This window comes from Tachyglossus aculeatus, chromosome 4, assembly GCF_015852505.1.
Source record: "Tachyglossus aculeatus isolate mTacAcu1 chromosome 4, mTacAcu1.pri, whole genome shotgun sequence".
In the NCBI taxonomy this organism is placed as follows: domain Eukaryota; kingdom Metazoa; phylum Chordata; class Mammalia; order Monotremata; family Tachyglossidae; genus Tachyglossus; species Tachyglossus aculeatus.
Window position 1 is genome coordinate 82,846,058 of NC_052069.1, and position 15,970 is coordinate 82,862,027.

Genomic DNA, 15,970 nt, shown 5'->3' on the forward strand with positions numbered 1-15,970 from the left:
TTGCCAACCCGTACTTTCCAAGCGCTTAGTCCAGTGCTCTGCACGCAGTAAGCGCTCAATAAATACGATTGATTGATTATTTTATTTCGTTAATATGTTGTTTTGTTCTCTGTCTCCCTCTTCTAGACTGTGAGTCCGCTGTTGGGTAGGGACCATCCCTATATGTTGCCAACCTGTACTTCCCAAGCACTTAGTCCAGTGCTCTGCACGCAGTAATCGCTCAATAAATACGACTGATTATTTTATTTTATTATGTTTTGTTTTGTTCTGTCTCCCCCTTCTAGACTGTGAGCCCGCTGTTGGGTAGGGACCGGCTCTAGATGTTGCCAACTTGTACTTCCCAAGCGCTTAGTCCAGTGCTCTGCACACAGTAAGCGCTCAATAAATACGATTGAATGAATGAATGGGCCCGCTGTTGGGTAGGGACCGTCTCTATGTTGCTAACCTGTACTTCCCAAGCGCTTAGTACAGTGCTCTGCACGCTGTAAGCGCTCAATAAATACGATTGAATGAATGAATGGGCCCGCTGTTGGGTAGGGACTGTCTCTATGTTGCTAACCTGTACTTCCCAAGCGCTTAGTACAGTGCTCTGCACGCAGTAAGCGCTCCATCAATACGATTGAATGGATGAATGAATGTTGGGGAGGGACCGTCTCTGTATGTTGCCAACTTGTCCTTCCCAAGCGCTTAGTCCAGTGCTCCGCACGCAGTAGGCGCTCAATAAATACGAGGGAACGAATGAATGAATGAAAAAAGAACCCGGATATCGCTAAAATCCGTCCGTCTTCCAGTGGGAACAGTGCGCGCAGGCGCACGACGGGGGGGGGGAGTGACGACATCGGGTGGTGCGGGCCGCGCAGGCGCAGAGCGGGCCTGGGGGAAAGGCGGCCGTTCCGGGGGGAGGGTGGGGGGGGGGGCGCGCGCGCTCTCGCGCACGCGCCCCGCCGCGGCCGTTGCGCTGGGCACCAATCAGCGGTTGCCATAGCAGCGTTTGACGTCACCGCGCGTGTGGTGCCCCTGCTGCCGGGGCTGGTGATTGGAGGAAACCCCGTGCCTGCGGAGCGGCTGGAGCCTGTGAGCGGACAGAGCCACCGACAGAGAGGTTCAGCCCCGGCGCCGACGCCCGCTCCCCGGCCTCTCGTCCTTCCTTTCGTCCGGCCGGCCCTCCGTCCGTAAGGTAAGGGGGAAGCCCACCCTCTCATTTCGGGACCGGTTCGGCCCTCCAGCCCCTCTCCTTTCCGCAAAAGGAGCGAAAATACCCCGCGGGTCCCCCGCCCTCGCCGGACCGGATTATTCCGCCGCGCAGGTGGGTCCCCCTCCCCTCTTTTTCTCCGTCCGTCCTCCTCCCCGCCCGGTTGGCGGCGGCGGTGGGGGGGCCTCCGCCCGGCCGCGCGGTCATGCGGCGCGGGAGGAGGAGGAGGAGGGTGGGGCTCGGCGGGCGGTGGCTCGGGCTGTGAATGCTGCCCCCCGCCCCGGTGGGCTGCGGGGGAAGAGGGGCGGGGCGGGGAGCGCAGGTAGGAGGGGTGGGTCCGCGTCTGTCCTTTGGGGGGCGCTCTCCCCGGGCCCGCCCGCCCGTTAGGCCCGGGCTGCGGTCGGAGCGGGTCCGCCCTGCGGGGGGCGCCCTCTCCGGAACTCCCGTTAGGCCCGGGCGGGGGCCCGATCCGCGTCCGCCCTGCGGGGGGCGCTCTCCCCGGGCCCGCCCGCCCGTTAGGCGTGGGGTGGGGCCTGGGCGGGTCCGCGTCCGCCCTGCAGGGGGCGCCCTCCCGCCCGTTCAGCGTGGGCTGGGGCCTGGGCGGGTCCGCGTCCGCCCTGCGGGGGGCGCTCTCTCTAGGCCGCCAGCTAACCGCGTCCCTCCCTTCTGTGAGCCCGCCGTTGGGTCGGGCCCGTATCTAGATGTTACCAACTTGTCCTTCCCAAGCGCTTAGTACAGTGCTCTGCGTATAGTAAGCGCTCCATAAATAGGATTGATTGATTGACGAGGGGGGCGCCCCCCCCAGGCCGTCCGTTAAGCGTGGGCTGGGGCCTGGGCGGGTCCGCGTCCGCCCTGCGGGGGGCGCCCTCCCGCCCGTTCAGCGTGGGCTGGGGCCTGGTCCGCCCTGCAGGGGGCGCTCTCTCCAGGCCGCCCGCTAGGCGTGGGCTGGGGCCGCGTCCGCCCTGCGGGGGGCGCCCTCCCGCCCGTGCAGCGTGGGCCGGGGCGGGTCCGCGTCCGCCCTGCAGGGGGCGCTCTCTCCGGGCCGCCCGCTAGGCGTGGGCTGGGTCCGCGTCCGCCCTGCGGGGGGCGCCCTCCCGCTCGTTCAGCGTGGGCCGGGGCGGGTCCGCGTCCGCCCTGCAGGGGGCGCTCTCTCCAGGCCGCCCGCTGGGCGTGGGCTGGGGCCGCGTCCGCCCTGCGGGGGGCGCCCTCCCGCCCGCTCAGCGTGGGTGGGGCCGGGGCGGGTCCGCGTCCGCCCTGCGGGGGGCGCCCTCCCGCCCGTTCATCACCATCATCATCAATCATATTTATCGAGCGCTCACTATGCGCGGAGCACTGCGCTAAGCGCTTGGGAAGTCCAAAGTGGCAACCTATCGAGACAGTCAATCAATCAATCAATCAATCGTATTTATTGAGCGCTTACTATGTGCAGAGCACTGTACTAAGCGCTTGGGAAGTCCAAATTGGCAACCTATAGAGGCGGTCCGTACCCAACAGCGGGCTCACCGTCTAAAAGGGGGAGGCGGAGAACAAAACCGAACATGCTAACAAAATAAAGTAGGCGCGGGCGGGGGCCGGGGCGGGTCCGCGTGCGCCCTGCAGGGGGCGCGCTCTCCAGGCCGCGCCGGGGCGGGTCCGCGTGCGTCCTGCGGGGGGCGCCCTTCCCGGGCCTGTTGGGGGGGGGGGGGGGGACGACACGGGCGGGGCCCGGTGACCCACGGCCGCCATGACAGACAGACCTCTTCGCCGCCCTCTTCCTCCTCCTCCCCTTCCTCCTCCTCCTCCCCTTCCTCCTCCTCCTTCCTCCTCCTCCTCCCCCCCCCCCCCGCCCGCCCCCGCCCGCAGCCCCATTTTACCCGCCCCCGCTTCCCGTCGGGCCCACCTCGCCTCACCCCTCACAGACCCACCGCCCACCCCCTCTTTTTTCGTTTTTTTTCGTTTTTTTCGTCTTTTTTTCTTTTGGTTTTAAATAAAGGCGACATTTTAAATAAACCCCCCCCCCCGTCCTGTTGCGAGGAAAGGCCTCGGCGCGTGGCGCGCGGGGGCCTCGTCAAGCACTAGGCCCCGAGTGGGTCGATGGCCGCGGCCTTGGGGGAGGTGGGGCCGGGCCCGGACCCCACAAAATGGAGGCCTCAGGGAGGGAGCGGGGACCTTCGTTCAGTCAGGCCTACTTATTGAGCGCTTACCGCCCGCACGGCGCCGGGGGAGGACAAGTTGGCAGCGTTTCAGTCGTTCAGTCGTTATTTATTGAGCGCTTACGGTGTGCAGAGCGCACTGGACTAAGCGCTGGGGAAGGGCCAGTTGGCAACGTTTCATTCATCCAGTCCTATTTATGGAGCGCCTACGGTGTGCGGAGCACCGGACTAGGCGCTCGAGAAGGACAAGGTGGCAACCTTTCATTCATTCAGTCCTATTTATGGAGCGCTTACTGTGTGCGGAGCAGCGGACTAAGCGCTTGGGAAGGACAAGTTGGCAACGTTTCATTCATTCAATCGTATTTATTGAGCGCTTACTGTGTGCGGAGCACCGGACTAGGCGCCTGGGAAGGACAAGTTGGCAACGTTTCATTCGTTCAGTCGTATTTATTGAGCGCTTACTGTGTGCAGAGCGCACTGGACTAAGCGCTTAGGAAGGGCAAGTTGGCAACGCTTTATTCATTCAGTCGTATTTATGGAGCGCTTACTGTGTGCGGAGCACTGGACTAAGCGCTGGGGAAGGGCAAGTTGGCAACGTTTCATTCATCCAGTCCTATTTATTGAGCGCCTACGGTGTGCGGAGCACCGGACTAGGCGCTCGAGAAGGACAAGGTGGCAACCTTTCATTCATTATTGAAAGCTTACTGTGTGGGGAGCACCGGACTAAGCGCTTAGGAAGGGCAAGTTGGCAACGTTTCATTCAGTCGTATTTATTGAGCGCTTACTGTGTGCAGAGCACCGGACTAGGCGCCTGGAAAGGACAAGTTGGCAACGTTTCATTCGTTCAGTCGTATTTATTGAGCGCTTACTGTGTGCGGAGCACTGGACTAAGCGCTTGGGAAGGGCAAGTTGGCAACGTTTCATTCATTCAATCATATTTATTGAGCACTTACTGTGTGCACTAGGCGCCTGGGAAGGACAAGTTGGCAACATTTCATTCATTCAGTCGTATTTATTGAGCACTTACTGTGTGCAGAGCACTGGACTAAGTGCCTGGGAAGGACAAGTTGGCAACATTTCATTCATTCAGTCGTATTTATTGAGCGCTTACTGTGTGCGGAGCACTGGACTAAGCGCTTGGGAAGGACAAGTTGACAACGTTTCATTCATTCAGTCGTATTTATTGAGCACTTACTGTGTGCACTAGGCGCCTGGGAAGGACAAGTTGGCAACATTTCATTCGTTCAATCGTATTTATTGAGCGCTTACTGTGTGCAGAGCACTGGACTAAGTGCCTGGGAAGGAAAAGTTGACAACATTTCATTCATTCAATCGTATTTATTGAGCGCTTACTGTGTGCGGAGCACTGGACTAAGCGCTTGGGAAGGACAAGTTGACAACGTTTCATTCATTCAGTCATATTTATTGAGCGCTTACTGTGTGCAGAGCGCACTGGACTAAGCGCTTGGGAAGGACAAGTTGGCAACATCTAGAGCCGGTCCCTACCCAACAGCGGGCTCACAGTCTAGAAGGGGGAGACAGGCAACAAAACATATTAACAAAATAAAATAGAGTAGTAAATATGTACAAGCAAAATAAGTAAATAGAGTAATAAATACAAACAAACATATATATACAGGTGCGGTGGGGAGGGGAAGGAGGTAAGGAAGGGGGAGGGGGAGATGCTCACAGTCTAGAAGGGGGAGAGGGCAGAGGGGCGTGGGCACCTGCAGAGATGGGGCCAAAATGGGCAGTCCACAGTGCCTTGTCGTGTTGCCCCAGTGCCCCCCAAATGACGGGCACAGACGCAGATTTGGGCACAGACTCAGATTTGGGCCCAGCGCTGCCCAAGGGCACAGGTGACACCGGCCCATCGCTTCTCCGGGGACAGCCACAGCCCTCCTCACACTGGAAGGCGGGTCAGGCCGGGGGGCCTAGTGCCCAGGCTCCCGCAGGAAGGCCAAACGACAGGGGCTTGGGCGAGCGCGTGGCGAGAACGGACTCGAATCCAGGGCCCGGGCCCCTGGGTGACCGGGCCGGCCGGTCATCCAACGGCCTCGACCGTTGCCAAAACCTAATGGCCGTGAAAGCTCCGGGGGAAATCAAACCGAAAGGAGCCTAAAAACGGGAAGGTGGCTTGAATTCGAGTGGGAGATTTAAAAAAAAGAAGAACATGTGACAGGAGCGTTAGCGGAGGAAAAGGTAGTCAGAAATGGCTCGCGGGTCATCCCGAGTACCGGAGCGGTCACTCCCCTTAGTTTTTGGGAGTGGTGGTGGCGGAGCTCCGGCCTTTTGGTTCACCGGTCTGTTAAAACTGGAATTCAGAGTTTGGAGAAAGTCGGTAAGAAAACATTTCAGCTCTGAAATGAGAAATCTACACGGCCAGTTTATGCTTGCGTGGGGTTTTTTTCTAGATCGAACAGATAAATAGTGTCGATTACGGGTAAGATGACTCCCCCCCCCCCCCCCCCACTTGTCGCGTTAATTTTCTTGGGAATCGCTGAACCTTAAATGATGCCCTCAATGTTGGGTTCATTCCTGGAGTTTTGTAATAGAAATGTGTGTGATGTTTGTTTTCTGTTTTTTTGTTTTTTGTTTTTTGTTTTTTGTCTTTTTCCTCTTCAGAAAACTCAGCCATGGATAAAAATGAGCTGGTGCAGAAGGCCAAGCTGGCCGAGCAAGCTGAGAGATACGATGATATGGCAGGCTGCATGAAGTCTGTGACCGAGCAAGGAGCTGAATTGTCCAACGAGGAGAGGAATCTTCTCTCCGTCGCTTACAAAAATGTCGTAGGAGCCCGTAGGTCATCTTGGAGGGTCGTCTCAAGTATTGAGCAGAAGACGGAAGGTGCTGAGAAAAAACAGCAGATGGCTCGAGAATACAGGGAGAAGATTGAGACCGAGCTAAGAGATATCTGCAATGATGTACTGGTGAGACTCAATAAATCGTGTATATTTCGATCCAGCTTCACTGAATGGGGGGGGGGGGGGGGGGTCCCCTTAAGGGTTGTCAGCTTCTAAACTAACCTTTTTCTGCTCTCACGTGAGAAAAAAACCCGATAACCGTGCAAATTCAAGTCGAGAAGTTGCAGCGTGGTCTCGGGGAAAGAGCACGGGCCTGAGTTGTCGATGCCTGTTGGGTGACCTTGGACCAGTCGCTTAATTTCCCGGTGCCTTATCTCATCTGTAAAACGGGGTTTGGAGACTGAGCTCCTTGTGGGACGGGGAACTTGTCCCACTTGACCATCTCGAAGGTGCCCCCAAGCATTCAGTATAGTGCCTGGCACAGGGTAAATGCTTAACAAATGCTATTTTTTTTTTTAAAGTCTGATAGTATTAGGTGATGTATCTTCGTACCTTAATTTTGTAAATAATTTTGGAGGGTGGGCAGGAAAGAGCGTCGTAGAAGAGAGAACTGCTCCTTGACTAAAATAGGTTGGCTGGCTTTCTTTTTTTGGGTGCAGATGTTCTTTTTAAAAGAAAATACATTTCGTGTCCAACAGTTTGAACCTGAAGTTAAGCCTGATAATAGCCTGGAAACTAAATTGCTTGCAACTGCATTAGTCATAATTCATAATTGAACCTCAGCAACGGGCTATAGACTCAATTTTTTTTTTTTTTTTGAGTGTACTGGAATCTTCATTTTGTATTGTGCTTTATGTAAAAGCCTTGTAACATGAGTCTTATGGCCACCATACCCCTCCCTGGATTAGCTGATGTAATGTTAATGTAATGAGTCAGCCAGGCAGAAAACTGTCTGCAGGAAGAGGCACTGGCTTCTCCGTGTGCCGCCCGCCTTTGAGTGGTGGAACTTGGGTCGCTGACGGCCGTGATCAAGGTTATGGAACAGCTCAGCCAGAAGAATTTCCAAACTCGAATCTCTTTTTCTAAGAATAGACTGGAGGGTGAGGAACCAAAACATAGTAAGGCTGTTTCATTTCCCAGGAATCCAGCTCCCTACTGGCTCTCTGGGATTTTAAACTTTACAAGGGAATCCTCCTGTATCTGTTCTTAACACCTCTCCGATGCACGCGGGTGGGGGAAGTGGTGGCCACCCCCCAGTAATCAGTCCGGTACTTAACTGAGCACTTATGCGTGCAGAGAGAGCACTGATATGCTTTCCTGTAGAATTGCTTTGTATGATGGAATGGGGCTGTTTGTCTAAATCATGGAAGATGAGAGGCATGAGTAAGCAAGGCTTGTTGGGTGTGTTGTTTTTTTGTTTTTTTTTTTACCCCCACGATTTTTAAGCCTCAGATTTCTATCTTGGTTTTTTTTATTAATCATAGATGGCTTTGAAATATTTTCTCAAATTGTTTTCTTATTGATCTTTTTAACCAAAGTGATTATAATGTGCTGCAACAGCACCAAAAAGTGCTGGATTTCTCTCTCTATCTCTCTCCCTCTCACTCTCCCTCTCCCTCTCCCTCTCCCTCTCCCTCTCCCTCTCCCTCTCCCTCTCCCTCTCCCTCTCCCTCTCTCCTTTCCCCCTCTCCATTTAAATCATACGCCTACCTTCATTTTGAGAATTGACACTTTAAAGTCTAAGCAGGGGAAGCTAACCCTGCTTATTCTCGTTATACATGAACTTGAGGTTTTTGAACAAAATGCAGTTCTCGTGCATTGGGGATACTTGAAACGTTTTAATATGGCAGTAAATAGTTACGTTTTAAGATCCTATCTGTAAAGGTTGCATTTCAGCTATAGCATCTACCAGCTAGTATTGTATTTACTGTGCACCTTATTGAATTGACTTCATATACCCCAGCCTTCAGTTGGGTGTTTCCCAACTACTCTCTCTTCAGTGGTTGTAATTACTAGGTAAGACTCTTCCAACGTATTCACGGAATTTGTTCTTGCCACTCTCGACTGCATTGTTACCGGGTTAAACTGAGTTGGAAAGAATCATAGGGAAATTTTCACGGGTTTCGTTTTTTTTCTTTAAGGGAGCACGGCATTCCGTGTTTTCAGATAGGTCACCTGGTCATTTCTCGAACAGGATAAGGGTAACTGCTAGTGAGTTAAGCTCTCCCAGGGCTTCAGGCTCTACCCTGGTTGTGAGAAATAAACTTTGAAAGGGACAAGGGGCGGGAACTTCCCGCCCACCAAGGGAATTGTTTAGGATTTTGGGCGTTCATGGGGCAAGTGTTTAAAGGACAGGTACTAAATGGCCCCTAGTGATCTGAAAGAGTTAATGCTCCTTTCCTGGACTGGTTTACTACTGGAGAGAAGACATAGAGGCACTGGGAGAATTGGACTCAGTTGGTGAAATTTTGGAGAGGAGACTTCTTGACCTTTTGGAATATGTGAAAGGTCTGGGACTTGAACTTTCCTTCCCCTTTGGGTATTAACATAGGGATATTTCTAGGCCAGTAACTGTATTGCCAAAGGACAGCTAGGAAGGAGCTTCCCAGTTCCTCAGTTACTCTGGAGTGGAGGGGAGGGAGGGGGCGGAAGGGAGGAATTGAATGCGAAGGATTTGGGGCAGCTGCCAAGCCATTCCCTGAATTCCATTTTCTGGAATTCTAGATGTGATTGTGCAGCGGGTGAAGCTTTCCCTCTTGCCTTTTTATAAGGAGAATATGTGGGAAGGCCTTGACAGGACTTGACGGGCATTCTCTTGCCACTGTCTCTCTTTATGCTTTTCCACTTGTAATGACAAAAAGGTAATTTACCAAAATTGTCTTACCCTTTCTACTATGCTTAAGTCTGAAAGTATTTTTAATTAGGTATTATTTTGACTACTTTTTGCCCAAGTGTTATGCATTTCATCTGTCGAGCTCTTTGCTGAAGCTTTACGTAAAGCAAAGGCAAGCTTTTCATGGCACTTGCCTCTGCAGTATTGTCTTTTATTATGATTACAGATTATTTCCCCCCCCCCCCCCCATCTCTTTGGATAGGTGTAGATTTCCAGCCCAACAGCATCATAACAGCCACTTCTATCTCAGACATGGGATATTTGAGCTCCGCTGTCCTGGGAGTGAGGTTGAGCTCTGATTCTCACATACGTCAAGCGCGGACGTTTGCCACCGAAAGCCTTAGCTCCCGGTTTTCAACACAGGAGTCTCCGGATGGGTAGAAAGCTGGGGTCCGGGGCCCGTTGTTGGGTAGGGACCGTCTCTGTATGTTACCAGCTTGTACTTCCCAAGCGCTTAGTACGGTGCTCTGCACACAGTAAGTGCTCAATAAATACAATTGAATGAATTAATGAATGTCAGCTGATGAATGGAAGTGTGCCTCTGAGAAAGGTGGTCCCTGTTCTTGTCAGCTTGGCAGAATGAGCGCTCTGGACTCGTAGCCCATCCCTGTCTGGCAGCGGCTCTAGGGGAGAGTAGGAGAGCAGTACGACCTGGGGATTTTGGCTCAGGATTCGCTGGTACCCTGACCGAAGAGCCCTAGGGCTCTTCGATTTGATGTCTTAGCATGTGCAAGCAAGCTTCTTTTTTCACAACTCTTCCATCCTGCCTTCTTCCTTGCGCCCCCCAGCCTAAATACCTAATAGCTTCTTTAGTGTGGCCTAAAGCAAGTGGTAATTGCACTGTCTTTCTTTGTCTTTCTTCTGCTAGGCCTGAAATTAGTCTCAAAATAAGTTGCCATTACAGGGTACACTGACCTGCCGCACCTGGCCGGTACTGAACACACAGACCCCGCTGCCCTTCTAAGAAGGGCCGCTCTTTTCCCTTTCTTTGATAACTAACAGTTATGGCATATGATGCTGGCGGTGGTTAGCCTGGAGAGGAGTTCTAAATTAACGGACTTCTTGGCATGTAGGTTAGCAGCTTTTACAATAATGAGAAAATGCTAGAACTTATGACACTTGTTCTTTTCTTTCAAGCCGATTTTTTTTGTTTGCTGGTGGGGCGGGGCGTGTTCGGTATGTTGTTTTTTTTTTTTTTTCATTGAGCTTAGTTTTTGGAGTCTTGAAAAATGTTATTCCAGAAGGACAGTTGGCCGATTCAATTGTGGAGCTACTAAGAGTGACTTCAGAAAGTTTTGAAAATAGGCAGGATGTAAATATCTTGACCCAATGCCTTTTTGTTGGTTTGGGGTTTGTAATCACAATGAGATTAGGGTTACTCCCAAGAGCTGGGGAAGAACTGGCAGAGGACACCTAAATATGCACTGATAATCCTTTTTGGATTTGGATGCTAGGAAAGGATAATTGGCGCTACTCTTGGAAGCAGACATATTATTTTCAAAATATTCGAGGAACCGGTGACGGCAGTGAGCGTTCATAATGATGAAGTACAAGGCTTAATTTTCCTCTTTGTTGCCAAGCAATTAAAGCTGTTAACTTGCATGCTTCCCTCTAGACGAGGCAACAAACAAAGATTTCTTTAGGGAGGACACTTCTTGGCCTGGGTATAAACCAGTGAAGCACTCCGGCCTGCCGGGCAATGTAAAGGTATCCCGACCAGCCTGCTCTTGAAACTCCAGGCACTTTGGGGTTTAAGAGGGGAGGCGTGTGGATAAAAGGCACCTGATCTCCGGACATTTCTGGAGAGAGCCGAGGGTGGCCGGGCGGCCTTGTAGCCAAGGTAGTGCAGGATCGCTATCCTGATGGACCGAGACAGGTTTTCTGGGGTTTGGACTCAAGAACGATGTTACAAATCTTCAGTTCGTCTCATGGAATGCACAGTTCCAACTTGACAAGCACCATTTTCTAGCAGTTACAATTAGTTACCTAGTTTTTATAGCCTTTGATTTATTGAGGTTACTTCTCATGGGCTAACTTGTTCTACACTGAAATTTTAAGAGAACCAAGCTTTTACCTTTCCCAAAAGAATGGACAGCCCGACAAGCCGCTACTTCTTCAGCTCGTGTTATGCAGTGTTTTTTTTGGCACCCGCCTGTCGAAAGAGTCTCTCCATTGTAAAAATGCTTAACTCTACTGATGGAGGGGTAAATCTTTGCTACCCAATTTTGGCCTAGTGCCAGAAGATAGTGCAGAACCGAGAGACTGGTGGTGGTTTGTAAGACTTGACGTGGTATGAATCACTCAGATGAAAATCAAATGGTTTGCCTGTGGAAGCCCTGAATGGTAACCAGTTGGGGAATCGGTCCCCACCTGCTTCATTAGAAAGTGTCCTGACCTGACAGTGGACCTCGGTCAGTTTCTGATCTCTTCGCTTAGAGAGGAATTTCTGCCGTTTCTGAACTAGTCTGTCATATCCCGCAAGTTGAAGGTTTCCTCGGGGGGAGAGGTCATCTAGAGGTCCTGAAAATATTTAGTTGCACTAGCTCTACTGATGCTGCGGGATTTAGGATGCTGGCTTCTAAAAACCAAATGCTGCATCCGGACAGTGGGGTCTCAATGATCCACGCTACAGAAAGGATTATCGATATGACTAATATTAAAAGACCATCCGTGCCCATCTGTCACGCTGGCCCTTATCTTCCGACTCGGGTTTCTCATCTACCATCATCATCATCATCATCATCATCAATCGTATTTATTGAGCGCTTACTGTGTGCAGAGCACTGTACTAAGCGCTTGGGAAGTACAAGTTGGCAACATATAGAGACAGTCCCTACCCAACAGTGGGCTCACAGGCTAAAAGGGGGAGACAGAGAACAAAACCAAACATACTAACAAAATAAAATAAATAGAATAGATATGTACAAGTAAAATAAATAAATAGAGTAACAAATATGTACAAACATATATACGTATATACAGGTGCTGTGGGGAAGGGAAGGAGGTAAGATGTGGGGGGATGGAGAGGGAGATGAGGGGGAGAGAAAGGAACTGTCCCACTGCTAGTCTAGCCCAGATCAGCAGAGCAGTTTGAGGGTAGAGAGAGAAGCGAGGTGGTGAGCCCCAGTTGGGGGACAGGGACTGTGTCCTACCTGTTAACTTGAATCCACTCCCAAATGTAAAACATCTTGGCACTTAGTAAGCGCATAACAAATGCCATTAAAAAAAAAGTGAGGCTGGTGTAGCAGGACGGCTTCATTCATATGAACTAGGATGGGAGGTGGGAGCGAAGAAAGGTTTGAAGTGGCAAGGCGCCCATCCAGACACCTGTCTGAGCTTGAAACCCTGTGTTCAAATCATCTCCACTGAATTGGAGCCTCAGACTAATGTCCAAGATGGACCACAGGAAGCAGTGTGGCCTAGTGGTGGGGTGGGGCGTATGGGCCTGGCTCCCCCCTGGTTTCCTCAGCTATAAAGTGGGGACTCAAGACCTTTCTCCCTCCTCCTTAGACGGAGCCTGTGTGGGACAGGGGGTAGACTTGTGTCTTAAAGGGCTTAAACGAGCCCCATAATACTAATGGACCAGAAGTGAACCTGGGCTGAATACTTGAAGAGGCATTATTATTGCAGCTGCCTGGCAGCAACACTTGAATTGTTGGGATATCCCTGGAACCGCCACCTGGGCCACCGCCAACTTCGTGTCGGTCCATCCTGCTAAAGCCTTGACTACTTCTTGCTCTAACCCAGACAACGAGGGAGTTGGCAGGTTTTCTTTTTTTCCTGTTCTGAACAACATACAGCTCAGTATTGGTAATCCTATGCGGAATGATCTGTCAGAGAGCAAGGTGTAGGTGACCCAGCTTGGATTTGACAGATGGTGCCAGGTATTGTACATTCATCACTCTCCCAAAGAGCATACCTTACTAACAGGTAGATACCCACAGCATTGGGCATGCGGAGAAGGCTACGGAAGACTGCGTTCGGCTGGTTTGTGCATCCTGTCGACCTACTCTTAACTCCTCCAAGTACTTAGTACGATGTAATGCGCACAAGGTTTAAAAGGTACAATTGGTTTTTATACTACCAAGGTAGATCATTCGGGTCATCGAAATGTTTTCAAGCCTCAATTATCTGAGCATTTGCGTGTTCATTTAGTCGTATTTATTGAGCGCCCATGTTGTACAAAGCCCCGTCTAAGCGCTTGAAGACTTGGGTGCGAAGACTCGAGTCTAGTATTAAAACCATCTTAACGTTATTAAATGTTTTTAATACAGATTTAGAATTTTCTGGGGAAGGTTTCTGAAGGCTATCATGCCCATAGTATTTAGCTCAGCCAAGTAGCACGGTCCACAAAGAGCAGACTAGATGACTCGGCAAAATCCCTTTCAATCCTGTAATTTATAAAAGGATCAAAGGAAAGATCAGAATACTTGGTCAAATCAGTCATTATGATATGTTACCTACCACATGCCATAGGGACTCCATAACAGACCTTGAAGAAATCAAGGTAGAGTTCACAAAATGGGCACTGCTGTCGAGGAAGGAAGGATGGTTGCATGTTGAGTCGTCATCTCCCCTCCCCCATCCAAGCTGTAATAATAATAATAATAATAATAATGGTATTAAGCGCTTACTATGTGCAAAGCACTGTTCTAAGCGCTGGGGGGATACAAGGTGATCAGGTTGTCCCACGTGGGGCTCACAGTCTTAATCCATGGAGTATCATTCATTCGTCCCCCCCCCACCCACCCAAGATTCTGAGCCTAAAAACCTCCTTGTACACCTTATTCAGCATTTAACCTAATTTTTAGTAAAGCACGTTTCCAGATGTTCACCGCTTTTTGTAGCCTTAGCCGACTTGCAGTTGAGAAAACAGAAGTGTTTGCTATGTTCTGGTTGAAGGTTCCACTTCATCTTGCTTTCCCTGTCTTCAGTTCATTTAGTTAGTAAAATTGGCTATTTTGAGCAAGTACAAAGGATTAAAAGTTGTAAAGATGAAATTGCGCTGAAGTGTACCATTCATATTTTGAGAACTGTGGTTCATAGAACAAGAAGACATAAGGATCACCAATTTACATCTATGGAGGCTTGAGTTAAAGTTGGGCATTCTGTTAGCTGGGATCAGAAGCCAATGAGTCTACAAAGAAGTTATTTTTTGTTTTTGTTTTGGTACACTACTTGATGAAGAAGGTTGCACCCATTAACTAAAATTGAAAGTGTGTTTACTGAAACCGGTCTTAATAAATGTGTTGGCCTGTTTTTTTATCTATATCTTTAAAGCATTTGAATAATCCATTATGAACCGTTCATTTGTAACTTATTTTTTCAGAAGGGGCTTTACTGAGGGGGAAAGAAATCAAAACCGTAGGCTAGGACTTAAAAGCATTTAACTGAAAAAGAGGAGAGTTTTGAAAAGATGAGCATTTGAAACTCAGTATAGACTAAAAGTGGTCTTGTGGTCTATAAATACTTTGTCAAGCACTGTACTAAGCGCTGAGATAAATGCAAGACAGTCGGATCCCACATGGAGCTCATAGTGTGAGGAAGAAGAAGAGGTTTTGAATCCCCAGTTTGGAGATGAAATTGGCACAGAAGGAAGTTAAGTGACTTGCCCAAGGTTGTAGAGCAGGCAGGTCTTCATGCTCTTTCCACTAAATATTCATTCATTCATTCAATCGTATTTATTGAGCGCTTACTATGTGCAGAGCACTGTGCTAAAAATCATTTCCACCCCTGTTCTTCACCTCTTCTCCCCCTGGCCCCACTTCCTTCCATGAAGGATTTTTCCAGAGCCATTTAGCTAAAATGGCATACTAATTCTCAAGTGAGTTATGGGCTGCTTGTAAAACTATCTGGCAGAGTAAATTATTTGGGGTGGGGAGAGTGTGAATGGGGACTGCTGTCATTCCTGAATATTCTGCTTCTACATTTTGGTTGGTTGCCAGTCCAAACCAGGATCCAATTCAAAGGTCTTAACTATTTTTAAAATGCCAGTGTAGGGTACCTGGGTAGCCCAAGAATAACCTAGGAACTGTTGGAAGGCCAGATGTTTTAGTTGGGCCTCCAGTGTTCGGAGCAGAGCGAGCAGACCCGCAGCATGTTCTCTTCCAGTTTCCACATGAAGAAGCCTTTCTCACCAAGAAAGTAGCTTTTTAAAAATCCCTCCAACTTAACTGATTCCATTTTAAAATGGATATAAATACGTACTCATTTGTGGAGGCCCAGGAATAAACACCGCCCCTGCCAGGGACTTAACCCAATTTTAAAGTCCTCCCCAGAACAGAATTTTCGTAATCTGTTCTACTTTAGCCGAATTTGTCTTGGGGCATCAATCAATCATTTATTGGGCTCTTACTATGTGCTTAGCACTGGACTAAGCGCTTGGGAGAATACAGAACAACAATGAGCAGACACTTTCCCTGCCTGTAATGAATTTAGTCACACGGTTTGGATACTGAAAAATGGAGACTGCCATGGCACATAAGAAAAACAGTTGACAAATGTTTTGGGGGGTTTTTTTTGTTCTTTTTTAAACCCTAATGTACCTGCCTTTACTGGTTTTCTAAACAAATTTAACATTTCAGGAGTGAAACTTTTAGCAGTTGACCAACAACTTATTCTTCAGAAATAGAATTTAAAGTTATTCTTTTGACATGGTATCTGGTCCTTAACCGAAGGGGCGTTTAGGTCCGAGAGGCCTTCTTTGAATAACATCTCATTTCCCCAGCCTATTCACCCCCTCTTCAGTCACCTTTGAGCTTACCCCTTATAAGCACTTCCCCAACCCCAGAGTACTTAGGTACATATCCTTATGTTCTGCCCTCTTTCCTGTCTGAAACATTTAAATGTCTACTTCCCCCTCGGTGGTCAAGATGACCAATTCTATTGCATTATAGTCTCCCATGGGCTTAGTACAGTGTTCTGCACATAGCATTCAAATACCATTGCT

General features: G+C 49.8%; 1 protein-coding gene across 2 annotated transcripts in view; it reads left to right on the plus strand.

Annotated features, from left to right (window-relative positions):
* Positions 1 to 1,036: 1,036 nt before the first annotated feature.
* The window catches only part of YWHAZ (tyrosine 3-monooxygenase/tryptophan 5-monooxygenase activation protein zeta), a 37,062-nt gene continuing 22,128 nt past the window's right edge, over positions 1,037 to 15,970 (plus strand). The window contains exons 1-2 of one of the 2 annotated variants that reach the window (XM_038745213.1): positions 1,037 to 1,177; positions 5,950 to 6,254. In XM_038745213.1, the coding sequence (XP_038601141.1) occupies positions 5,961 to 6,254 (294 nt within the window). In that variant the 5' untranslated portion in view covers positions 1,037 to 1,177; positions 5,950 to 5,960. Of the gene's footprint in view, positions 1,178 to 1,286; positions 1,307 to 5,949; positions 6,255 to 15,970 lie in introns of those variants that run through there. The other variant, XM_038745214.1, reaches the window with a different exon arrangement.